This window comes from Camelina sativa, chromosome 8 (assembly GCF_030686135.1).
Source record: "Camelina sativa cultivar CO46 ecotype springtype chromosome 8, ASM3068613v1".
NCBI classification, from domain to species: domain Eukaryota; kingdom Viridiplantae; phylum Streptophyta; class Magnoliopsida; order Brassicales; family Brassicaceae; genus Camelina; species Camelina sativa.
The window spans coordinates 20,574,464-20,600,550 of NC_141887.1; the positions used below are offsets into that span (position 1 = coordinate 20,574,464).

General features: G+C 30.8%; 5 protein-coding genes and 1 pseudogene across 6 annotated transcripts; 1 reads left to right on the plus strand and 5 right to left on the minus strand.

Moving 5' to 3' along the window:
* Positions 1-16: 16 nt before the first annotated feature.
* Positions 17-1,870, minus strand: LOC104707381 (GDSL esterase/lipase At4g10955-like). Its single transcript, XM_010423719.3, has 4 exons — positions 1,767-1,870; positions 1,449-1,528; positions 625-1,211; positions 17-506 (listed from the first exon to the last, which is right to left on the minus strand). Exons 2-4 carry the CDS (start codon positions 1,511-1,513, stop codon positions 103-105), a joined length of 1,056 nt encoding a protein of 351 aa, XP_010422021.1. The 5' UTR covers positions 1,514-1,528; positions 1,767-1,870; the 3' UTR covers positions 17-102.
* Positions 1,871-2,112: 242 nt separating this feature from the next.
* On the minus strand, positions 2,113-4,730 carry LOC104707384 (UDP-glucose 4-epimerase 5). Its single transcript, XM_010423725.3, has 9 exons — positions 4,361-4,730; positions 3,833-3,882; positions 3,570-3,705; positions 3,378-3,479; positions 3,067-3,294; positions 2,914-2,992; positions 2,724-2,806; positions 2,541-2,632; positions 2,113-2,426 (listed from the first exon to the last, which is right to left on the minus strand). Exons 1-9 carry the CDS (start codon positions 4,541-4,543, stop codon positions 2,327-2,329), a joined length of 1,053 nt encoding a protein of 350 aa, XP_010422027.1. The 5' UTR covers positions 4,544-4,730; the 3' UTR covers positions 2,113-2,326.
* Positions 4,731-10,251: 5,521 nt separating this feature from the next.
* Positions 10,252-13,329, minus strand: LOC104707385 (uncharacterized). Of its 2 annotated transcripts, none has more exons than XM_010423726.3 (7): positions 13,120-13,329; positions 12,755-12,824; positions 12,589-12,653; positions 12,388-12,477; positions 12,165-12,307; positions 11,007-11,061; positions 10,252-10,754 (listed from the first exon to the last, which is right to left on the minus strand). In XM_010423726.3, the coding sequence occupies exons 2-7, from the start codon at positions 12,822-12,824 to the stop codon at positions 10,518-10,520; spliced, it is 660 nt and encodes a 219-aa protein (XP_010422028.1). In that variant the 5' UTR covers positions 13,120-13,329; the 3' UTR covers positions 10,252-10,517. The 2 variants fall into 2 exon arrangements, with proteins under 2 accessions (XP_010422028.1, XP_010422029.1); XM_010423727.3 differs by having other exon boundaries at positions 12,903-13,122.
* Positions 13,330-13,881: 552 nt separating this feature from the next.
* On the plus strand, positions 13,882-14,519 carry LOC147940240 (uncharacterized; annotated as a pseudogene).
* A 22-nt stretch (positions 14,520-14,541) lies between these two features.
* On the minus strand, positions 14,542-16,447 carry LOC104707386 (nucleoside diphosphate kinase III, chloroplastic/mitochondrial). Its single transcript, XM_010423728.3, has 7 exons — positions 16,148-16,447; positions 15,730-15,870; positions 15,560-15,597; positions 15,421-15,471; positions 15,136-15,303; positions 14,927-15,039; positions 14,542-14,842 (listed from the first exon to the last, which is right to left on the minus strand). Exons 1-7 carry the CDS (start codon positions 16,227-16,229, stop codon positions 14,719-14,721), a joined length of 717 nt encoding a protein of 238 aa, XP_010422030.1. The 5' UTR covers positions 16,230-16,447; the 3' UTR covers positions 14,542-14,718.
* Positions 16,448-22,540: 6,093 nt separating this feature from the next.
* Positions 22,541-23,399, minus strand: LOC104707387 (uncharacterized). The gene has a single exon (XM_010423729.2). It carries the CDS (start codon positions 23,214-23,216, stop codon positions 22,872-22,874), a length of 345 nt encoding a protein of 114 aa, XP_010422031.1. The 5' UTR covers positions 23,217-23,399; the 3' UTR covers positions 22,541-22,871.
* Positions 23,400-26,087: the final 2,688 nt, after the last annotated feature.

Below are 26,087 nucleotides of genomic sequence, written 5' to 3' on the forward strand. Positions count from 1 at the left end.
AAACGTCGTCGTCTAATAGATAAAGAGAGACTTTATTTAACTGACAACACGCTGAACCGGCTAATTCCGGTTTACATAAACCGGTTTCAAAATTAATACGAATCAATTGTATTGGTAAACTTTGGTTTCAAACTTCTGATCTTCTCCCCACCACTGATGAATCCCATGAGCTTGTTTAAAGTCTCTTGACGGACTTAAGTTCACAGTTAAAACCGAAGACGGCATCAGATGTATTGGCTCTTGTCCTCCTAACAGCATACCTCCCAAGGAGTGCTGCGTAGCTACCCGCTCAACAAACCCGATTCCTATTTCTTCCATCTTGTTCCGGTGCTCGAAGTAACCGATGTACTCTGAGCACAAGTGGTCTCCAGGGTTGACGTACAGCCGCGGGAACCAGTCAGATAAGGTTGCAAATGGGTCGGGTGGTGCGGGTAATGCACAGTGGTTTTGGTCGTATTGCTGAGTGGCTTTTTTGGCTAGAGCTAGTCCAGCTGTGATCACACTGCCTGCATTTTAGATAGCAGCTCAGATCAGTCCACTCAATGGTTATATACACTTGAAAGCCTAATCTAACTCTTAAAGAATGACACTGAATGGGTTACTTGGAAGAGTTATGTTATGTACCTGCGATGCGTATCCCGTGTTTGATCCTCTTATCCTTGATTCTTTCGATAGGGGCTGACAAAAACGGTGGATTGAAAGCGAAACACTCAGGAAAAACTCCGGTTCTAGCTGTTGTTTTCCCGGTAAGCAATGCCATGGATGCACCAAGAGAATGACCAGCAAGCCACACATTCGAACCACTACCAACCGAAGCAACTATATTTCTCACTGCTTGGATAGCTATCTCAAACCTTGTCGTCGTGTGAAGCCCGTTTCTGACAACATGAATGTCTAACTCGATGTCACGGGAAATAGAGTCCGCTTTTGTAACTGTTCCTCTGAAGGCAATCACAAAACGCGGACTCATTTCCATGGATTTGACAGTCTGAGAGGGAGGTTGCGGTGGTTTATACTCATAGATACCTCCGAAAATGGAGTTATCAGCATCATCCACAAGCTTACGAAGAAGGCGGAAATGGAAAAACTCAGACCATATTGGAGATAGAGCTAAATCGGTTGCTATCCTTTGTAGCTGACGGTCACGCTCAGCTACATAGATTCCTTGAACCAATGAAGCAGCTACAGATCGTCGATGATGTTCATTAGCCCTGCAAATTCAAGAAATACAAGTAAGACAAACAATCTCTTTGCACAAGTAAAGGAAGCATTTTTAACATAAAGGAACAATCTTTCAGGTTTTTTAACACACAAAAGGCACAATTAAGCAGGCTGCTTAGCTCTAAACTACACCACAATCTATCACAGCTGACTTTATGAACACAAAAATTTAGTCTTGGGACAAAAAAGAACACGGAAAGATGCAGAGAAGAGAGAAAGATGCAAACCAATCTATAGATGTTAGGTGTAATGGCCCAGTGAGACTGAAGTCATCTCTCTCACAAAGCATCATTCCTTCCTCTTCTTTCTGTACCACATTAAACATGTTTAAAAATGTTAATCTCAGACGTTCAAATTCCCAAAGCTCAAAGCTTTAATTAAAACGCGTTAGAACCCTAACCATAAACATTAAACAATTTAATAGTAACCTTCGAAAAAATTGAATTTTGTAAACACAAAGCTCAATCTAATTAACAAGATCAATCACATAGATGAAAGATTCAGATTGTGCATAAACTAGAACAGAATTATGCTACTACACGAACCTTTGGTAGGTTTGATTCAGATCTGAAGATTTGTTAGTGTCCAGTGTGATGTTTTTATAAAGAAGCAGTAATTGAAGAAGATGAGTGTGTGGGCTCATATAAACTATAAAAGCTTCAGAAAGAGGCATTTCAACTATCACCGAGCTGAAAACGACATCGTATCAGCCTCGAGGTTCTTTTTGCCAAAAAAAGCTAAACATTTGCTTTTGTATCTTTTCTAACAAATCTTATTTTCTTTTTCTTTTTGACATCATAACAAATCTTTTTGTTTTTAAGATAAAACACAAAAAAAAATCCTTATATATAGCTACAAAGAAATAAAAAATAATAATAGTTACAATGAATATTCAAGAACCTATATTTCTTTTATTACTTTTTTGGATAAAACACATGATTATTTTTACACAGACTGAACTGAATATGATTACACAATGTCCCTATATATCACTTAAATCTGGCTCCTTTATTGTATTTTTTCTTTCTTTCTTGTGGATATATATTATAAATAATTTAGTGTGGACAAGTGTTTTAGCAAAAGAAAAAAAGACTATTAAGAAAAGTTAATGAGAGGTGTCTTCAGAAGAAGAATCATATCCATAAGGATTATTACTGGCCCAGTTCCACAAATCTCTACACATCTCCTCGATTCCATACTTAGCCCTGCATTGTTACAAACCCAAGATTGCCAACTTCTTAGTGTTCATAACCCAATTACTAAAGGTAGACTTATTTATGTGTGTGTATGTAATGAATGACTAAAGAAATGGAACTTACTTCCAATTCAGTTCAGTTTCTGCTCTTTCCGTTGAGGCGTAAACAACTTCAGCATCTCCTGCACGACGTCCAGCAATCACAAGAGGAATTTTCTGATCCACAAAAGAGTTTTAAGGTTAACAAAACATGAGTAAGAGAATCCAAGAACCTAAAAAACAATCAGATTCGAAATAATGTGTCTACCTTCCCGGACGCTTTCTCAAAAGCATCAACCATTTCAAGAACAGATGTTCCATTTCCTGTTCCGAGATTGTACACTTCACAACCTGTTTAGTTTAAAAACACACATACCAAGTTTTAGATATTTTAAGGATGATTATAGTAGAGTTAAGAGAGACAAATGGGGATCATATAAAATATCATCATATCATACCGATCTTGCAATCTTCTAGCTTACGTAGAGCCGCAATGTGTCCATCAGCTAAATCAATAACATGAATGTAGTCTCGAACCTGAAACCAAACAATGAGACCAAAAATGTAGAAAACTCTTCTCTGGTTGATAAAAACATTTTGTATATACATACCCCTGTTCCATCTTTTGTATTGTAATCATTTCCAAAGACAGTGAGATGAGGTCTCCTGCCAACAGCGACTTGTTGAACAAAAGGCATGAGATTGTTCGGAATACCGAGAGGATCTTCACCAATTTCACCACTAGGATGTGCACCAACAGGATTGAAATACCTAAGTAATATGATTTTCCATTCCGGGTCAGAACCGTATACATCACGGCAGATTTCCTCAATGAATAGCTACAAGAAGAATCCATAAAAATCAGATTCAGAGCTTATAAACCAGAATATTCATTCAAGTGGGGTTTTGTTAAAAAGAACACCTTTGTTCGTCCATATGGGTTCAATGCAGAAATAGGAGACTCCTCTGTACAAGGAACTTCTTTTGGAGAGCCATACACAGTTGCTGATGATGAAAACACAAGCTGGAAACAGAGTAGTAAAAGTGGCTAATCATCAGTAATCAAACAAAAAAACAAAGGCATGTGGTGACAAATTGTAACAAATATATATACATTTTTGCAGCCATGTTGAGCCATAACTTCCAAAAGAGTGATAGTCCCAACAAGGTTATTATTATAATAGAGCAAAGGCTTCTCAACACTCTCACCAACTGCTTTAAGTCCAGCAAAGTGTATCACTGCATCAAACCTGTAAGTAGTAATAATTCCCACGTTCATCAATAAAACCCAAATTATAATGCATCATCACATCATTTGTTTATGATAAAGTTAAAAAAAAAAGCTAAAAGAATGTTTTCTTTTTCCCTCAATCATACTTTGTTTCTGAGAATATCTTCTCAAGGGCAGGTCTGTCCCTAAGATCCACCTGTAATTAAGACAAAACAAATCAAGTTTTAACAGAACTCTTAAATCCAACAGATGCTTCTGATAACAACTAAACAAAACAATCTAAATTAAGAAGAACAAGATTAACTTTTCCCAATTTCAGACAGATTATAAAAAAAAAATATGAATTACAATAATAAAAATTGGAACTATATATTATTTTATTCTTTCACATGGTAATTTTTTCGAAATTATTTAAAAAATGATACTAATAATTACTAACATATAATTCCAAAAAAAAAAAGTATATACCAAGAACTCTGGAATCAAAAAATCTTTTCGAAAACTGATATTGTTATTATTATTATAATTCCTAGAATTTAGGCCCGAAAAAAAGAAAAAAGAGCCTTCGTAGTCAAATCATAATCCCAATTTCGTTGAAATCATCAAAAAACTATACAAACGCAAGATCCTTAAACCACACGTTTCCTAGACCTAGGAAGCAAAATTAACCGAACCTGGTGGAAGGAGAGGCGTTCGCCGTGTTCAGCCGCGAGTTTTTTAACACGCTGGAGAGAGACGGCGGAAGAATTGTCGAGATTATCAACGACCACGGCAGAGTAACCACCTAAAAGAAGTTGAAGCACCGTGTGACTACCGATATATCCAGCACCACCGGTTACTAAAACGTTCTTAGCCATCAAAAATTACGAACAGAGGCGCAAAGGATTCAAGAAAAAAAAAAGTTAGATCAATAGAAATGTTTTTGTCTGTTTGTTTGTTTGTGAATTGTGATCTCTCCAGCGAAAGAGTGTTTGGAGGGTTTTTTAATTTATAGAAACGGTGATTGTTACGTGAATGTTTTTTTTATATTAAACTTTAGGACTTAAATTTAAAATAAAAACGCATATGGTATTATATTATTTACGTTTTCTAATTAAGGGAACAAAAATAATGAAATTGGCACGTGTCGGAATACGGTATGTTTTTGGATTTGTTTCTTAAAATCGATATTTTTTCTTAATTAAGCTATCAAAGAAATGGTAATATAAATGTTTTGTTTACTTAATCAGCTGAACAATATTATTAACAGAATCTAATAGCGAAATAATGCCATATTGTGAATTGTATCCGTTTTTTAAGTCTAAAAAAAAAAATCGTTACTCTGGATTTGACTTACCCAAAAAAAAAAAAAATACTCCAACTATTATTGGTTTTTCCCACAATTAGTTTTGATTTTACAGAATTAGATCAGACTCTGTTACAAAATGTTAAGTTTACTTTTACCAAAAACAAAAAAAAATGTTAAGTTTACTGATATTGGGTCTAATTCAGCCAATTTAACCATAAGTAATTTTTTCTTAGTCGATTAATTAGTTGTAATTTTTTCTTTGGACCAAGATAGTTGTTGTAATCTTTTTTATTTTGTTATATTGGTGCAATTTTGAGTGTTTTAGCACTGTTCTCTTAGTTATATAATACCAAATTGTTTGTTAAAGAAAAATCTTTATTGATGTCAAAATCTCTATTAAAATCAGTGTTTTATTATTATCCTTAAGGTATTTTTGTTTGTTGTGTTGCACAAGACATTATCCCTCAAAATGAGGGGGTCACAAGATTTGAGAATATATCATGCATATTTAGTTTCCAAGTACTTCTCTATTATTAATTAGTATCACATTCTTATATTCATCATATATTTATTAGATTTGCAAGACTACTAATGCAATATTTTAGTTGATATAATAATTAAGCATGACATGGATTTATAAACGAACATAGTATTTTAGAATAGTCAAAATTTGTTTATCGTTTAGAAATGTCACTTTACCGGTATATGGTCCAGTGGTCTATATGAGTAGATAGATGACTCATCTTGATCTTGTGGATTAAGTTTATGAATCAAATGTTAGTTGTGGTTTCTTTTCTTTTTTTTGGCCACTATAAACGTCTTAAATAACAAAAAAAGATTTCTATTTTTTTATATATATTTCAGAATTAGTTTCGGTTTTGAACTCTATTGTGGTTTCTAGCAAATTTTTTCGTAATGTTTGATTAAAGAAGAATTCTTTAGAAACAAAAAGAAGAATAGAGAAGTCCAAGGTGTGTGACATAGTGTGGGGTAACTTTTCCACTTGTCGAAGCAAGTGAGGTCTCAAATTAAATAATGTGTAAATTCTGATTAGACAAAGAAAAAGAATTATAAGCAACGAACCAAATGAGTCAATGTCAATGCCGACCATTTGAGAGACTACGACTTGAATGATGATGCTGAACTTACGTAAGATTGAGTTAGTGCAACGGTTAATAAAAACGATGGGTTCCTCTTCTTTCTTCTTGCGCATAAACGATACTAACATAATCTTTTTAGTTTATCAAAACAAAGCATGGTTCATCCAACGATATTATTATATTGTTGACTTGACATGAAAAGAAGATTACTCATAAAAATCATAACAAATTACACGTCTTGAAGAAATTACATAACAGCACCACAATGTAGTTATCATTAAAGCTTTTCAACTTTAAGCATTCCAAGATTTAGGGGTTCAAATGGATATTGCGGTCAAAACAGACTTATGCATAAATGATTTAGGTGTTGATTTGTTCTCCCGTTACCTTCCGAAAACGCTGCGTTTGCGGGTGGTAACGGTTGCTAGCGATTGCTGCCAATTACATAAACCGCTTATAATCGTTTTCAATCGCTCCCAACCGCTTCCAACCATTGAATTCCAAAAACTGCTTCCCGCAAGCGTTTGTGGTTGCGGACGATTGCGGTTGGAAAAAAAATTGAACAAAAAACAAATCAAAAATACTAAAATATTTTTTTCTCATATCTTCAACCTAACTATTGTACCCATTAAAGATGAGAGAAAATGAATTACGAATACGATTGAGGAGATTATAAAATAAACAATTACAAGAAAATAAAATTCTAATTAACAAAAAAAACAGAAAACATGATGTAAAACTATTGGCACATCACACATAAATTCAAAAAATCTATATATATATAACATTTCATCAGAAGGTTAAGAAAATAAGATTATTTGCAATATTAAAACAAATCACCAATGACTCTTTTCAACTCTTTTATAATCAATTTACCTTGGTCTTGTAATTTAATGTGGGATTTAGCAGAGAAGATCTATAATCTAAAGCATATGTTTTGTCATTTATCACATTACTTGATTAAATTTTGGCTGAAAAGCCAAATGCATAAAGTAATAAGTGTTTCAATATGAAATTTATTTATTTTTTAAATAATTATTTTATTATTTTTAATGATTCTTAATTATAAATCAAATTTAATAAAGTTTTTGGTGTTTTAAAAAATTTATATAATTATATATTATATTTATTATGTTTCAACCGCTAATGCAACCATTGGTCAACCAGTCCTAAAACTGCCGCAAACGCACCCATTTTGAAACGCTAAACCAATATTTCAAAACACTTAATAACGCTTGAAACCGCAATCGTCCGTTTCTGCAATCTCCCGCAGCCGCAACTACAAACGCTGCATTTGAACCAGTCATGCCCTAAGGGACGGACAACATATCGTTGTGATTAATTTTATTTGTGTGTAAAAATGTTTTGTGGTTGGTCAAAGGAAGATTTCTTTACTGATAAATGATTAATAAAAAAGGATCCATTCCATAAACGATTTTGTTTGCTCCAACCATTTTAACCCTTAGATAGTTTAATAGTGAGATTAATAATTAACTAGATTATGACCTGCGATATACCGCAGGAAAAGTGTTTTTTTTTTGTTAATGTATTGTTTTAATATAATTTTGCTAATGTACTACAGTAAAACCTCTATAAATTAATAATGTTGGGACTAAGACATTTTATTAATTTATAGTGATATTAATTTATCTATAAATTAATAATTATTATTTTATAGTGTAAATTAATAATTATTAATTTATAGATATATTTTTAATTGTTTATTTTTTTAAAAATTATGAATTGGAACAACTATAGCAAAATAAGATTAAACTTTCGGATGTTATAAATTTTATGGTTTAGGAATTGAACTTGTAATATTTAGAAAGCACTATTTACAATAAATTACAAATATTATAGACAAATTGACTTATACACATGAGACACATAAATTCAAATCTATGAATAATAATATCAATTCTCCTATTTTAATAATCTGTCAAATTATCAAATTGTAAATGATGCATATCTAAAAATTAAAACTTTAAATTTTAATTATTTGTATGACATGTTATAAAATATTTTAGAGATATTATTATAGGTTGAAAATACAACATTACAATTGTTCTATAGAATTGAGCTTTAGGAGAAACATACACTATTATATTAGTATATATATATATATATAAATTTACATAATTATTAATTTATGATATTATTGGGACCATATTTTATAAGGAGATTTCGAAAAAATTATTATCTTATTATCTTATCGAATATTGTTAATTTTTACACTGGCCCGACTTGGGACCATCAAAATTTATTAATTTATAGTGTTTATTAATTTATAGAGTATTATTTTATAGAGGTTTTACTGTATTTTGTTAATTTTAGTGATCTAATATATAATACGCGATATACCAAACAATAATTTTTGTTTAATACAGTCTTTATAATTCAGTATGATTCGAAATATTTTATATTGGTGTTGTTAAAATAGTAAAATGAGGATTTAACACATACTAAAGTAACATATTAATGATATTTTATTTTTTAGTATTATCAATTTACTCATGTCATATCATATAACCCGTCATGTAATATAACTTGTTTGTTTTATTTTAAAATTTTAATATGTTTAAATATTCATAATTTCAAACTTTTATTATGTTAAGATATATCAGTTATAAATTATCAACTTCTTAAAATTTTATAATTTACTATATACGGTTTAAATGTATGTTGAACACAGACTTTTTATATTGATTGAGTAATATATGTTAGTTTAAAAAAATACAAATTCACAATATATGCAAAAAAAATCCATTTTTATTAATTTTATGTTTTATATAATGATTCACTACATTTAAAATTAAAATAAAAATAGATTATAGGAGAATAATTTTTTTAATCTGGAATAAATCGTCTAAATATCTATATTAATGATAGAACATTATATATATGGATATTTAAAATATTTTAATTATGTTTGGTTATAAAAATAGTAGAGAAAGGTAACAAAAATTGTTTGGATATGAATATAAATATTTAATGGCATTTAATGGCATTTAATGGTGAATGTTTCCAAAAACATATTTTTGAGCAAAAACTGCTGCAAAAATACTAGTATAGATTAACCGGTGAAAAATGAAAGAAAAGTATCTCAATACCTTGCGCTTCAATAGATTGAAAAAGTCTACAAATATTACAAAGAAAGTTGCTCATGCTTTTTAATACCAACTAGATTTTAACCCGCAGTATACTGCGTGCATAGAATTATTATTATTATTTATATTTTATATTATATTTGTTTCTTAAATATTTTATGTTTTTCAAACAGAGGAATAACTAAATTTTCCGACCGTTTGTGCGACTAAATATTTATATTAATTTTTTAACCCGTAATATACTTCATGACCATTTGTTTGTTATATTTAGTTTTTTTTTGTTTTGTGTTTGAGATTTTATTTTTATTTTAATTATTATAACAAAAAAATAAAAGATCTAAAATACATAGTAAGTCATTTATACGCTATGATTACGTCATAATTTTCCTAATGATTTAATTATTTTACACAATCTTTGTTAAATCAACTTAATTTTTATATGTCAAATATCCTAATAGTAATAGTGTTGAAAAATAATAAAATGTGGATTTAATCCGTGTTAGCACAAATTTATGATATTTTATTAATTTTAACATGTCCTCTTTATAAACCATCTACTATATAACCATATTATATAGTATTTTAAATTTTTTTAATTTTACATATTCGTAATATTTTAAAATTATATTAAGTTTATATATATTAATTATAATATTAAAATAAATGTGAATCAAAATTCTTCTGACGTTAAGAATCAAAGCTCACGGGTTTTGGAAAACAAAATAGGAATCAAATTGCTATTTTTTTGTTTGCAAAAGATTCGGAGATAGAATATCTTCAATACACAATAGAATGTGTGGTTAAATATATCATAGTTTTTGTTTCCATATTGATTATGCTGTATTTTTTTTAATTAGAATGATATGTAAAATATTTAGGAAACAAAATCTGAAATAATGTTTTTCTTGGAAAACTAAGACTTATAAGGATAAACTTTGTAAATAAGTTTTTAAATAAGTACAAATAAAAGATAGAACCCAAAATGTACTTCAAAGATGTATATATATAGATTCAATTGACTTTAATTATAATAATCTCAAGTGCTTAAAACTTTTGTGCAAGTAATCAAGTATTGATTAATATTTATTTAATAAAGAGATGAAAGGGTAACATGGTCAATTTATCTCTCCCTGACCAAGCAAGAAGTCAAGAACACAAAGGACAGCCAAGATCTTTTGATTTTTGTTGCTAGTTTCAACTTTCAAGAAAGAGAATAAGAGATTCACAAATGAATGTTCTACACTTAAATATATTGTAACCAAACCAAATTGCATTAAGTAGCAAATGTATTCACCACCCTACCCAAGAAACGCCATTGTTCTGATGATCATATAATTCAGTTGGGGAATCTTGTAGCTCTTCTCCCCCACGGGACCGTCGAACGCTGCTGCTGCTGCTGATACAATCCAGCGCCATTGTTGCCTCCATTGCTTCTATTGTCTACAAATCTACTCATTCTCATTCTCTCTTCTTTCATGCTTGCAAACCGAGAGTCCAGCGTCTGAGGCCATTGCCTTTGTCCATTAGCTTGCTTCTGCTCTATGTTTACCACCCTTTGCTGCTGCTGATGTTGCTGCAATGTATTTGCAGATTAGAATGCTTAATAAATCCATCGATCAGTCACTTACAAATCTCTTTGGTTACTGATGTCAAGAAGTACAACTGGGTCAGTTCATTACTCATGATATAATTGGACTACATCACTCACAATTTCACTCCACTAGCATTCGTTCTTTCTAAATTACAGTTTCTTGAAGTTCCCTAATCACTTTGCGTCACAAAACCGGATCTAGTGCAACCTAACAGATGGATATGTATACGTTACCTTTGCAACGAACCCTCTCTGTACAGATCTATTCTGAACTGGCGGAGTAATGAACCTGCACAAAAGAAAGAGGTTAAATAAACTGGCAAAATGATTTCAGGAACCAGCCACCTAAGGAACATCAGATTCCTCGCATATTTCAGCTGAGAACTCGCACCAATAGATCAATGTCCTGATACCGTGTAGTGGATAATTAACTATAGAAACTTCTGACCACAATAGAAGGATCTAAGAAGAAAGCCATGTAACAACCAGATAAAAAAAGAGCCTTTTATTATAGACAAGGCAACGCTCATGACACTAGAGCCTTCAGTGCACACAAACCATCTAGCAAACTCAAGCAGGAATGAATCGGTGAATACAAAAGGTAAAAAACTTCAGTTTCCCAGTAGCTAAATGAAAAAAGCGCAGTTCTTGACTCCAATCAGATTTAATCTTGAATTCATCAAGAGAACTGCTGGTCCTGACAAAGTAACAGTGTATCTGAGCAAATTCTTTAGGAATTTTTGACCAATCAAGAGCAGACAGTTTGAAAGACGATCCAGTAACACGTAGCAGTGTATCTGAGCATTTGAGTCCTCTATGCTGTCCCAGTAACCATGCATCTACCATTTCAGTGTCACAAACAATCGACCAACAGAACCAAGCTATACTCTTCAGGATGCAGCAAAAAGACAGAATTCAACATCTATGAGCTATGAATGCAACTGAGTTTCATGAATTGAGTGTGATAACATCACAGACCATGTGTGGTATCATATTGCTAAATCTGACAAGTAAACACTGACTTCAAGTAAAAATAGAGTAAGTCTTGAGCAAACTCCAAAGCTAGTGATCAGCAAAGTCTCTGTTCAATATTAATGAGCTTGAACTCCACCTTTATCTCAAGTATGACAACCCATGAGTGTTTATCTACTCCTCCAACAATCCCCTTAAACTCAACTACATGATTTGAATGACAATTTTATAGAGTCATTAATCTGATGACCATCCACCATCCAGAAGGGATTAAAGAACAAACAAACAAACTCGTGTTGCTTTCCACAGAAACACCCTATGGTAAGGTAGCTAAGAAGCTTCTCGCATCAGACACAATGGAAGAACATAGAAGTAGCTCATGTCAATAAACAAATCAGAGAGTTATCAAGCAGTGTAGACCTTGATTGATTCGTATTAGTCGTCATCCTTCCAGCATTATAAGGTCTACCACGCGGAGTACCAGAAGCGGCTTTACGAGCAACAACAGTTGTTACAGGAAACTGGTTTCCTTGGAAATTAGTCCTTCTCCTAGCAAAAGCACCCTGAAAATTATGATAGAAGTCACAACAACAACAACAACAACAACACAATCTAAGTGGCCTGAGAACACAACAACACTCACCTGTCTAACATCAGAACGCGAATTCATATAACGCTGTGCTTTTACAGCACTATTTTTAGCAACACCACCATTAAACTTCTCCTTTTTATTCTGCTCAAACACAAATAATGACATGCCAAAAGTGTTCAATAAAAGAATGAAAAGAGACATCAAAATCTTTTACAAAGACAAGAAAACATGTAAGCTGTTTAAGAAACTAACCGATGCTCTTTGTTTCTTGCCGTTATTCACATTGGCACTGCTCTTTTCCATCTTAATAATTTCATCTATACCAACAAGAACATATGAACGATCATCAGCTATAAAATAAACAAAGGATGCATCTTTTGTATGAGTTAATAAAAAAAAAAAGAACATAAGAACACACCTAAAGACATGTCCATTTTCTTCTCAGTGAGAGCAACAGTCTCCGTAGTAATAGGTTTTTCAGTCGCCATCTTCACAAAACAGAACATGAAATTAAACCAAAACACAGGTCTTTAAATCATAAGAAAAGAGTTAAAAGAAACACAAACCCCTAGTACACTCTGTGAATTGAAGGTAACATAGAACGATTACAAAACATCAAAAAACCACAAGTTCTTGAATCAAGCAAGGAGATACAGAAGTAAATAAGCAAACCCTTTTACGATATTTAAAAAAAATTGACTGATTCAAGAATCAATCAAAAACAAAACCCTAAACTAATCTTGACTCGTGAAGAGAAGAAGCTAAAGAGATGAAATCGTTTACCGTATTTGTAAGTTGATTGTCTCACTTAGACGAAAAGGTAAGGGCTTTATTATTATTTTTTATTTTCTTGGGGATCCGACAACGAGTGAAACCAGAGAGGAAACTGAGTCAACTCGGAGAGTACGTTAAAGAAGAGATTTTTATCTAATCCGTCGAGTGGGTCGGTCGGCGGATCCCAACTGGCAAATAAATTTTATTGGGAATGCAATTGACCAAAAAGGTTTTTGGTCTATGTATACATACGTGGCGCTTTCTCATTGGAAAGAGATGATTGGATGTTTCCAGTATTTCGGGTACTCGGAACCGAACTAAACCGAACCAAATTCTAAAAATACATGAGTGATTCCTAAGCTTTTATACTTGAAAATGTTGGTCTTAACACATAATACTTTCTTATGCATTTTTACTTATTGTTTACCAAGTTTTAATGTGTAATTATTCACAATTTTGAGGTTTTGGCCTGCTTAATTTAGTTTGTACTTTGTAGTATCCAGTTTCCTAGTTTATATATATTTTGAATAATGTTGTGCTTACAAGATTTGACATCATGAGCGACAAAAAAGACTTGATGGTTTGGTTTCTACAATCCTGATGTGGAACCTAACAAATTTTGTTTGAATAAAATTGATCACTCATCTTAAAATGACATTATCATTGCTATAAAGAAGTGGTCGTCGTATGGACTCTACTTGACCTGAGATAAGAATAATCAAAGTCTTTGTGTTTAATTTAGTACGCAAAACGCAAGTTTGTGTTTATTCTATGAACAAGAAACAGTGGAGGCAGCAGAACTGCAGAAGTCTGGATGCTAGTGAAGCTATGTCGATTGTTGTGGTAGAGTATCAGATGACAGATGTGGTAGCTCAAGAATCAAGATGCAAATATCTATGAAAGACTTTACGAGTTGATAGCAGAAGATGCAAACATTCTAGATCACTTTGATAAAAGTCTCTTCTTCTGAGACGCCCCTACACATTGCAGCTGATAAAGGGCAAACTCATTTTGCCATGGAACTAATGACCCTTAAACCGTCGCTTGCTTTGAAGCTAAACGTGTCAGGTATTTTAACCTTACAAAACAATCACCTTCGAATGGTGAGAGGGTTCGTGGCAACCGACAGCAGCTTAGTTAGCGTGAAAGGAAGAGGAAGGATTACTCCGTTACATCATGTGGGTCGAATAGGTGATGCTGAACTATTGAGTGAATTCTTGTTTGCTTGTCTATGCACATTGCTGTGAAGAACCATCAAGTTTTGACGTTTAAGGTTCTATAGGGATGGATTAAAGCCAGTAAACAGGAAGTAAGTCTTGGACTAGAAGGATGAAGATGGTAACACAGTCTTCCATAGTGCTGCATCGATAAATCAGACTGAGGTAGATATGTTCTTCTACAAAACCTAAAAGCCAACAGAACAAACAAGAATTTTCAAAAACTAATCATCCCATACTTATTACTTATGCTCTTGATTACTGAGTTTATCGGGGAAATTCAAAACCCGGAATGTTTTTGTATCCGTAACAACTGTTTCTTGTTTTTATTGTATGGGTAAGATAAGAAAAAAAACAATGTTCTCTGGTTTCAAAGATGAGATATTGGGATTTAGTTTTCGCCATAGAGCCACTTCTCAGCGTTGTTGGTGTACGAAACAAGTTCTTGAGGCTTAAACCAAAGACTGATCTCATCCTTTGCTGTCTCTGGTCCATCACTTCCATGGATTATGTTCCTGCAATTTTCACATTTTCAGTTACCAAATCTTTTTAAAACGTCCTAATGCGAATAGCTTTAAAGAAAAGAAGAGAGAACAAACCTGCCAACAGTAACTGCAAGATCTCCTCTGATGGTTCCAGGCTCAGATTTCTGAGGATCGGTGGCTCCAATCAATTTACGTCCGTATCTGATCACTCCTTCTCCTTCCCAGACCTTAAAAAACAAGTCATGTTAGTCGATATTTTTGGAGTTTTGAGTTATCAAATTCCAAAATCCAAAAGATGATTAGAGAGTTTCTCTTATCATTACCATGGCAATAACAGGACCGGAGCTAAGGAAGTCACACAAGCCATTGAAGAAAGGTCTTTCCTTAAGATCATGGTAATGCTTTTGCGCGAAATCTTTAGAAGGAACAACAACTTTGATACCAACAAGCTTGAATCCCTTACGTTCAAATCGAGAAACTATCTCTGATATCTGGTGATTCATGAGATAGGAATGATTCAGAGAGACACATATGAATAAGAAACTATAACAACTCAGATCAATCAAGACTAAGCAAAAACAAAAAACAATCTTTATTGTTTTCATTACCAGTCCTCTTTGCACTCCATCAGGCTTGATAGCAATAAAGGTTCGTTCCATCTGATTCCAAGAGAACAGTTCAGCAACAAATGACACAAGAACGATGTATAGAAATCAAGAAATACTAAAAATGGTTTAATCTTATTACCTCAGCAGCAAGAACCTCTTGATCTTGAAGCATATAGGCTATACACACAAAGACAATACAAATAAAAAGCATAGTTGTCAATACTTCACCACATCGCAAACTCAAGCTAATGAAAGTCTAAACTTAACCTATTCAACACAAAATAACAAAGATTTGGGGTGTATGTAAACCTGCAGCAGGAAGAGCTAAGAGTCCAGTGATCCAACTCTTTGAGGCAACACCTGAACCTGATGCTCTTGCAAAGTTAGATGCATACAGAGGAATCTTTCCTGATGCGGAAACAGCTGCTGCAGCACCAATAGCTCGTCCTTCTGGTAAAACATAAAGATCAAGTTAATCCCCAAATCACCAAAGCATCAGATCTTAAAGCAAATTTAGGTCTGAGATCCCAAATACAGAACAACAGTACAAAGAAACGAATCCATCAGATCATATAATCACTAGATCGATCTTAGTTAATCAAAATCAAATCAACCGATGGAGGAATCTAAAGCATCTATATAGAGATGTTCCAACACATGAATTCAAGAAGTTATCTCAAAACATTTCAAGAATCAAAAACAGAGAGAAGATATAAGTAAAACGTACCAGAGAAGAAACGAGCATTCTTAGCTGAAGAAAGAAGAGACCTAGCTGCTTTGGAAGCAGATCTGCAGATTTGGGAGCTCATTCTTTTTTGGTTTTGGGGCAGAGAGAGAAGTGAGAGTGATGAAGTGAAACTGAAGCCTTGGAAAAATGTGAGAACAGAACATGATGAGGTTTGTTGGGTCGGGTTTTTTTTTAAGCCTACGTTGTTCGGGTCGGGTTTAAAGCCCTAGGCACAAACAATTAATCACGTGTTTGGACTTTTCAAAAGTCAAGTTTATGTGATAAAATAAACTACACCAATTCTAGACCATACTACATCATATTAATTAACATGTTTTCTTTTTATAATGATTCTGTGGTTTTAAAATGTTAAACTGGTCAAATACAAATTTTAGATGGAAGATAAAGAGCAAATCATAACAATATTATAACATATTTTTCAAAATTATTTTTCTTTATCCCAAATGTATATCTAGGAAAAGCAATACATAGACACAAAAGGAACAAAATTAAGAAAGAGATAATTCAGTTTTTATTTTATTTTTAACCAGAGAAAAGAAAATGATGATAAATCAGCTTTTTTTTAGTTCTTGAGACCAAGAGTGAGCTCAAGGGACATATTATCATCATTGTTGTCAGTGTCCTCTTCATCTTTGCCAGATTCATTCAGTCCAATCTGCCATACACAACCATGTATACACATTAATATAAATATACCAATCATAGATGAGATCATTCATGAACTTGTAACATCATTTTTTTTTTCCATCTTTATGATGTTTTCTTCTTCTTTCCTTTTAAGGAGTAAAGTTCAGATAAATATTCCTCATTACAGAAGGGTCCAAGTGGGGAAGAAAACTAGCGATCTGAGTTTCGGCCTCTATTTTGAAAAGACGAAGACTGACCATTAGACCAAACCCCATTTACTATGTTACTATGTTTCGAAGACATGTATAAGAGTTTTTGGTGTCATAATAAACGGGTTGTATATAAGTCCTATGTAGCAAGTCTACGTTATTAATAATTTTTATCTATCATGAATAACATAAAAATATCAAAGGAAGAGTATACAACATACTCTTGAAGATTGATAGAGAGACTTGCAAGAAATTTCTTGAGTACCGCTACTCGATTCTCCCACTTCGATTGTGCTTTTTTCCTTCTCCTCTTTTTGCCTACAAAAAATCATCAAAAATAAATTCAAAAGCATATATCTAAGCTAAAAATTTACAATTTTGTAAACAAATATTAATTGTTTATTAGACGGACCTTTGTCGGTTTTGGATATTATCGACAATTTTTTGAAGACGTTCATATTGACGCAGGTGTAACTGAGTTTGCCTCCAAATGATTTCCCTCAAACGGGCTTGTCTCTCATCTGAAATTGTGGGTCCAAATTGTGAGTCCACTCTCATTCATGTGCTCTAAAATACTCCTTGGAGTTGCAACTCCAATTTTAAGATAGTTAATACCATTTCTTATTAAAATAAATATACTATTTTATATTAGAATTGCAACCCAGAAATAGTCTTTAAATTAAAATTTTGGTTGACAGAAAAAAATAAAATAAAAATAATGAGTAGTATCCAGCTATAAAAAAAATTATTCAGAAAATAAAAGAGATAAAAATAGATAAATTGTTGATTTTGACAAGATTTTTACGATTTATTTTAAAATTTTGTACACAGTAAGAAAAAGAATCGGCATACCCCTTTCTACACCAAGTTCTTCAACTGTATCGACAAATTGGCGGTGCAGATTGCTCGTCCATCGATGTCACGACATTTTTCACTTTTCACCCGTTCATGGATAATATTACTTTAATGTTGAACCCACCCGTCCCCGATTGGAAAATTAGGGTTTCCATTGGTGGGCTTACCAATTCTCTGTCCATTAAGTTTCTTGAGGTCATTAACAAAAGGTGATCCACAAATTCTTCCTCTGCGTTTATCCATGTTCGATCGGAGCTCAATCTCTCCTACTCTAGTCAATCTTTGTGTAGCTTTATGGAACCATTTGTTCAAAGACTGCATTTGGATAATAAACTGCCATTGTTGCTAGTTTGGTTAAAGAGGCTTTTAGACAACCTGTTATTAGAATCATCTCGGGCTCTTACTTTTAAATTAGCAACTTGAATGAACTCGGCATTATAATCCAGTCCATTCAGAACTGTGATTACCGCTGTGTCTTCATGCTCCCTTCATCAACCCGACTAATTCATAAGCCCGTTAAACTGCCTCTCGTCAACTTTTTGAAGTTTCCACTTAAGAACCTGAAGATTAGTGGCATTATGATCGCAATTCAATGTAGTTGGGGTTACCACAACATCTTCAAGCGTTTCACCCCTGAGGCTAAGACCGCAACCAACCCTATATCTATCTTCAAACAGAGCATTCTTAACCCTACTCAAACCCTTGGCAAAGCTCTCCTTCGGGTAGATATCCTCATTCCGGTGAGGTTCTCAGCTTTAGCTTTCTCAACGCCGCTTAGTCTTCGATCTAAGACAGTGGTCATCTTCTCAATCATTAAAGTATTCATAGAAGAAACATCGTTATTTTTTGACCTCACAGGTTCCAAAACCCTTGCAAGGAGTTGGTCCATAACTCTCAAGTCTACAATTTCGATGACCCTTATCTATCTTTATCTCTTTGTTATATTGGCTTTCGGGATTGCCTTACTTTGCTGTTCCTTAAACTTTGATTTTATGTTAAATGTTATGTTCTATTTTAATGGAATGAAGTATATATTTGTCAAAAAAAAAAAAAAAAAAATTACTCCGAAGACTATTAATTAATTCACCACTCTCGTAGATAAGTCATTAAGTCATATGTAAATATAAATTTATTGGTAACTAGTCTAGTTTCCAACTTTCATCCTAATCCCGTGGACAATTTATTGGTAACATGTCCTCGAATGTTCATAATTCAGGTTCATAATTCAAGGTTGCACACTTGCACGTAGCAGTTCACAGTTCACAGTTCACAGTTCAGATCATTTTGTACTTCTACTTTTTACCCAATTCACTTTAAATTAACTAGAAATTAATTTGTTAATTCTGTTTAACCTACTAAATTCACCTCAATTACAAAAATTAACTAATCTCATCAATTATGATTTTGAATAAACATACCAGTAAATAAAATACTATATTGTTTAATAACTATTATATCAATATAGTAACACCTGGTGTAATAAAACTAAAATATCTAGTGTAAAATTTGTGAGATTCATATATTTTTTTAGCTTTCTATTAAAGTATTTATTTACTTGATTTCCTATTAAACAAAATGAAATGAATAAAAAAGGAAATGTATATATCTCACAAGAGCTATACTATAAGTAAATTTGGTATTAAAATTATAGAAAATACATATATGATAATACAGTTTCTTGAAGAAAAAAAGGTAAATAAGAATTGGTAAGAAAAAAAAATACTTGTTTCATATTTTATTAAATCATATTTTGTTTGCAACATAATTTTAGGCTCTCTTTAGAAAATCATATTTTGTTTGCTTTGTTACTTTTAGAGGTAGGCAAATTATTTGCTGTATCTGTTTAAATTCGATATTTCATTGATCCTATTAAAACATTTTGATATCCACAATGATTCAAAATTATTCTAAAACTAGATTTTGACCTGCAGTACACCGCGGGACAAATCATTTAATAATAATAAAAAACTTAAGTATTTTTCTTTGTTAATTTTGTTTGCTTTGTTTAGTCTTTAAAATTGTATTAATTGTACTATGATTGTTAATTCTATGATTTAACTCATAGTATACTGCTGAACAATTTATTTTTTACATAATATTAATTTATTCAACTTAATTGGATATGTATTTTACTCAAATATTGATATTGTTAACAAAATAATGAAATGATTGTTTACCCGATTAATACCGAATTCATGATATTTTAAATTTATATTAGTATCAACCCAAACATGTCCTGCCATATAACCACATCCCGTGATATTTTAAATATACTTTTAATATTTAAAATGTTTTATAAAATTTATTTTTGTTAAAAAGAAATATTTATAATATTTAAACTTCATATAAAATATACATATTTATAATATTTTGGAAATTTTTAAAAGTTTAAATTCTCTAAACTAAATAACTGAATAAACTGAATAAAACTTTTAAATTTGGATTCCTGATAAATCAAACTTCCTGCTCATTCGTATTCGAATTCATTTGGTATCTCTTTTATAGTATGACTATGAATATTATACCCAGCATTTTTAGGAGATGTGGAACAATGTATACTTATTTTTTATTCATTAGTTGAGTATTATAAATCCGTTCAGAAAAATTTGAATTACATCATATGAACAAAAAGTCACTAATTTTTAACTAAATATATTATATAATAATTTAAATATAAAATCAAATAAAAGTGAAAGGAGAATCACTTATTTATATTTTAATTAGGTTAAGATATTTCTTTATCTTTAGGATCTTACCTATAATTGATTTTAGAATTTTGGTAACTAAATTTTGTAGGGATTAACATTGCAAATAAAAATTTAAATAAGCATAACTAATTATAAGGGTAGAACACAAAATGTAGTTCAAAAATATTAATATATAAAGCAAATTACAAATACTGTTTTTTTCAGGATATATATATATATATATATATTCAACTGTCCAACTTTAGTTACAGTTACTATCTTAATTACTGTCATGTACTTTTGAATCAGGAGGCTCAATTACTCTTTAATTTCTCAAAACACTATCGAACTAAAACTTTAACAATCTATATATACATTTTTGAAGTACATTTTGGGTTCTACCCTTTTATTTGTACTTATTTAAAAACTTATTTACAAAGTTAATCCCTAAAAAATTTCCAAAAATAGCATTACTTCAGATTTTGTTTCTTAAATATTTTACATTACATTCCAACTAAAAAATATTACAACAAAATCAATATGGAAACAGAAACTATGATATATTTAACAATACCTTCTATTGTGTTTTGAAGATATTCTAACTCTGAATCATTTGCAAACAAAGAAAACAACAATTTGATTCCCATTTTGTTTAACAATACCTGTGAGATTTACATTTATTTAAATATTATAATTAATATATATAAACTTAATAAAATTATAAAATATTACAAATATGTAAAATTAAAAAGATTAAAATACTATATAATATGGTTATATAGTACATGAGTTATAAAGAGATTATGTTGGAATTAATAAAATATTATTAAATTTGTGCGAACACGGGTTAAATCCTCATTTATTATTTTTCAACACTATTAATATTAAAATATTTGACATATAAAATCAAGTTGATTTAACTAAGATTGTGTAAAATAATTAAATCATTAGGAACAATGTGACTTAATCATAACATATAAATGACTTATTATGTATTCAGATCCCTTATTTTTGTTATAATAATTAAAAATCAAAATAGAAACTCAAACACTAAACAAAACAAACTAAATATAACAAACAAATGGTCATGAAGTATATTGCAGGTTAAAAAATTAATATAAACATTTAGCCGTACAAACTGCCGGAAAATTTAGTTATTCTTCTATTTACAAAACATCAAATATTTAACAAATAAATATAACATAAAATATAAATAATAACAAAAATTATATGTAATCGATACAGGCTTTGTATGAATTCTTACCCTTAATGTGTATCGTTCAATTATTGTGGTTGTGTAGACAAGATTTTCCAATTAAAACTAACCTAACCAACCTCTCATGTGTTAAAATCCGGTCAGCTGACAAATCTTTAGTTGGTCTGCCACATGACTAGCGATAAATAAAAGAGGACTTCAAGAAAAATACCCAAAGTTATTGTTGATTTTTGAAAAATATAGTCTTATAAATATTTTTAGTAGTAGACGGAATTGAGGCCTTCAGAATAAGTATGGCAGGATTTGCTGCAACTAGATAATCTTACATGCCAAGCAGTTTTAGTGGCAGCTTCCGAAACTGTCGCATGTGAGATCCATAGATATATAAGGTATCGTCAAACCAAAAAGAAGTTTTCTTACCATCCTTCTCGATAAACTGAGGAAACTAGAAGTTTATCTCGTAGCTTTAGGAGCTTTTGTCCAAACCCATGAACCACGATGATATAGATCCAACAAGAAAATTTATAACAATTTGTTTGTGTTTCTTTTTATTTTAACAAAGAGAATGGTTACTAAAGATATGGTAATGTAGTGGTTAGCACTTGGAACTAGTTATATTGTGCCCCTAATTCAATCTCTCTTTAATAGATTAAAACTTTCTCCAAACATGCGAAAAATTAGAATTTAAGTTTGAACTTCAGTTTATCAAAAAAAGAATATTAATAATTTGTCTGTTTCGTTTAAAACTTTCGTCAAGACCAAAAGATAGATAGAGATAAGGACATGAACATATTGATATATAGATCATCTTACACAACACACGAGCTAGAAGAAGACAAATTTGAAAGCGAAAGTTTAACTCGGAAAATAAATTTTATTTAATGGAAAACAAAATTAAAATGTAGATATTTTTGGATATTATCTTGGTAATACATCATTGCCCATTTCAAACACCCAAGATTTCAGATGCAAAAAAAGAAAAAAAAATCTTGGGAAAAAGGTTGGAAAAAAATAGGCAATAATGTAGTCCCAAAAATAGAATCCTTTTTTTTTTTTTTTGGTAGAAAATAAGAAATTTAAAAATCTTGAATTATAAGAATGTGTGGGAACTATACTTCTTCAGGCCATTCAATGACACTCTTCAACGATGGTTTCCACCTCCGACATAATCTCTGGCGAGACTTCTCTTCTTCTGCCGCAGCAGCCTCTCCTGCCAATCTTTCTTCCTCAAGTTCTTTAAGAAAATCTCCAAAAGAAGCCAACAAAGCATCTCCGCCTTTGTTTGCACCGTCTGCGTTAAGTTGGAAAAGTATGAGTTTTTCTAACTCATCTCTCGTCAGAACAATCTTCATCTTCCGATCTTTTCTTTTGTAATCTTTCTTCATCACTTCTTCATATTTTTCTTCTTGTTCAACAACATTTTCATTGTTTCTTCCCACTAAACAGTTTCCCATTATGATCAATAATATGGAGTTTTGATACCCACACAAAAACAAAAAGGAGAAGGAAAGAAAAAAGGAAACTTGGGATATGCCCAAGAAAAAAAAAACCTTTCCTCTTGTTCTTCTTTTTTGTGTGTGTGTGTGTGTGTGTTCTGTGTAGTATGATTTAGATTTTGAAGTTTCATGGATCCATTGAGGTATTATATATAATGTGTGTATAAAGAGAGGAGGAGAGAGAGAGAGAGATCGTTGACTCCTATATAGTAAGGCTGCTAGATTGATTGGTTTTTTTTAGTTTTAGGTTTAAAATGGTGAATGCCGTTAAACCTGTTGAAAGTCGCAACAGTTGAACCATGCATAAGTGCAATCACACTACCTGGTAAAGGAAACGATCCCAAATGAATGATGTTAAGGCTAAGAGACTTATGACTGTCAAATCAATTGTCAGATTCTTCCAAGCCAAATAAACCGTTCTCATTTTTAGAAAGTTTTTCACGCTTTAGAAATTCGCATGTTTGCTCTCATGTGTAAACCCTATGGTGTTGGGAATTACTGTATCTCTTTCACAGGAAAGAATAATATCGAAAACAAATATATAACCTGCATGCACGTTAAAGATTTCAAGTTATGGTAAACAGAAACCGAGTTTTAAACTTAACAAATCTTTTGATAATTTTTTATATGGCGCATTGCGTGGATTAACCATCTAAAACTTTACTAATTTTCTTGATTAGTTATACAATTAAAGAAAATGTCATTATAGGTTTAGTCGTAATCATAACAGAATCTGAAATATATATATATTTTTTAGAATCTGAAATATTTAGTTATTCTAATGAGATTGAGTATGAATTGTATCAGCTATTATGATAGAAATTAAACTTTAAATCAACAAATTTCGCATAAGAGTATTCACCAATTCTTATCCTTTTGTTTTGGTGTCTAGAAATTTCTTTAAGTATTTAGTATTTACGTAGATTTCTAATAGTTAATATTAAAGTAACTAATAAAATATGATATTGTAGAAGAAGACAGTAAGCACATGTTCTGTCTGATTAGTTGGGTCTTTGAACCAAACCAAAACCGTGTTAAAAAATCCTGGCAAATTGCATTTATAATTTTGTACCAACTACCAACCTAATTATTTTTTGTAAAAATGATCATCATTCATTAGATTCTATAATAAACTAATATTTCAGTTTGAATGAACCTATTATATATTCTCTTTCTTTTTTTTTTCTTTCTTTAATAATAATCCTAATCATTCTTGTTAGTTATACTAGGTAATTAGTCCACGCAATGCGTGGTTGTAGGCATAATAGTTTTGATTATATTTCTTAAATTTTCTTAAACTAAAATATTGTTTTACTAATGTATAATCTCAAAAAAGTTATACTAATGTATGAATCTCAAAAAAATTTATAGCAATTTCTCAAAATAACACTCATATCAACAATTTTTTTGGTATGGTTATTTATTATACAAAATTTAAAATATATAAACTTTTTTATAAATAAAAAATTAACCAATTCTACAAAAAATTATTACAAATTGATTAGCTATATTAATATAAATAATAATATAGAAATTTAAACATTTTCCTAATATGAGAGAATCTATGTTTATGATCATGTTTTATAGAGGTTAAACATTGATTTAAAGATTTTTTCTTAATGACCATGTAAACATAAGACTGTAGTATAGTAAAATTGAATCAAATAAAATTATCAAAAAATTTAGTATACGTATAAAATTATTGTATATAGAATATTCCTCATTTCAAAGTTTAAAGCAATTAAAATAATTAAAAAATATTAAAATTTTACCAAAAACATTTTTTCTTGAAAGATAAATATATTAGTTGGAGATGAATGTAAAATTATTGGGTAGGAGTTACATTTGAGTTAAATGTAGAGTTAAATGGAGTTAAATGCCTTTAAAAGTGGTTAATTATAAATAAATATTTTAATTTATTTTTGACTTAAAAGAAAAGGAATACCAAGTGGCTCAATCAAAATTTAAACTTACACTTTTTGATTGTTTTGTTGATATAACTCAACACTCACACATAATATTCCAAATTGAAAATATTACTTTTGAAGTGACAAACTAAATTAGTTTTTTTTTTTTAAATTATATGAACTTCAATCTAAAGATTTTTTAAAACCCCAAGAATAACTTCCATCTTTTTGTTTTTTGTTTTGTTTTTCACTCATCAATATAATTTATAGTGCTAGATTTCATACTAATGGTTTCATCTTTAGAGCATTTAGTTAATGGTATTTTAAAATAATGACTTATAAGATGCTAATCTAAAATAGATAATGAAGATAAACCTTTTAAAAACAGATTCTCAAATAAACTTGATTTTTTTTTAAAAACCAACATATAAGAATTTAAATTTAGCTATGGAAATTTTAAAAATAAATATGAATAGATTAGAAAGGCAAGAAATATAAAAGAAATATTTTCTTTTTATAGAAATAAAATAAAAATTGAAAACAATGTTAATTATATATAATACTTTCTAAATTAAAATATAGAATCAAACTCTTACAACACATATTATATATAACAACATTTGATATTGGTGAGAGAGGAGGAGAGAATGATTACTTATAAGATGATAATCCAAATTAGATAATGAAGATGAATCTTTAAATATAAAAACAATGTAATATATATATATATATATATATATATATATATTATGTAGTCTCTAAAATTAAAATTTAGCATTAAAAATTTACAATGATATTTCATTTGGTTTTTTGTAACCCATACAACAAAAATAAGAAATTGAAAACATAAAAAAAAAAAACAAAAAATGATTTGAGAAATTGTGGAAGAGAATGAGAGAATGTGAAAATGAGAAAGTAAAAA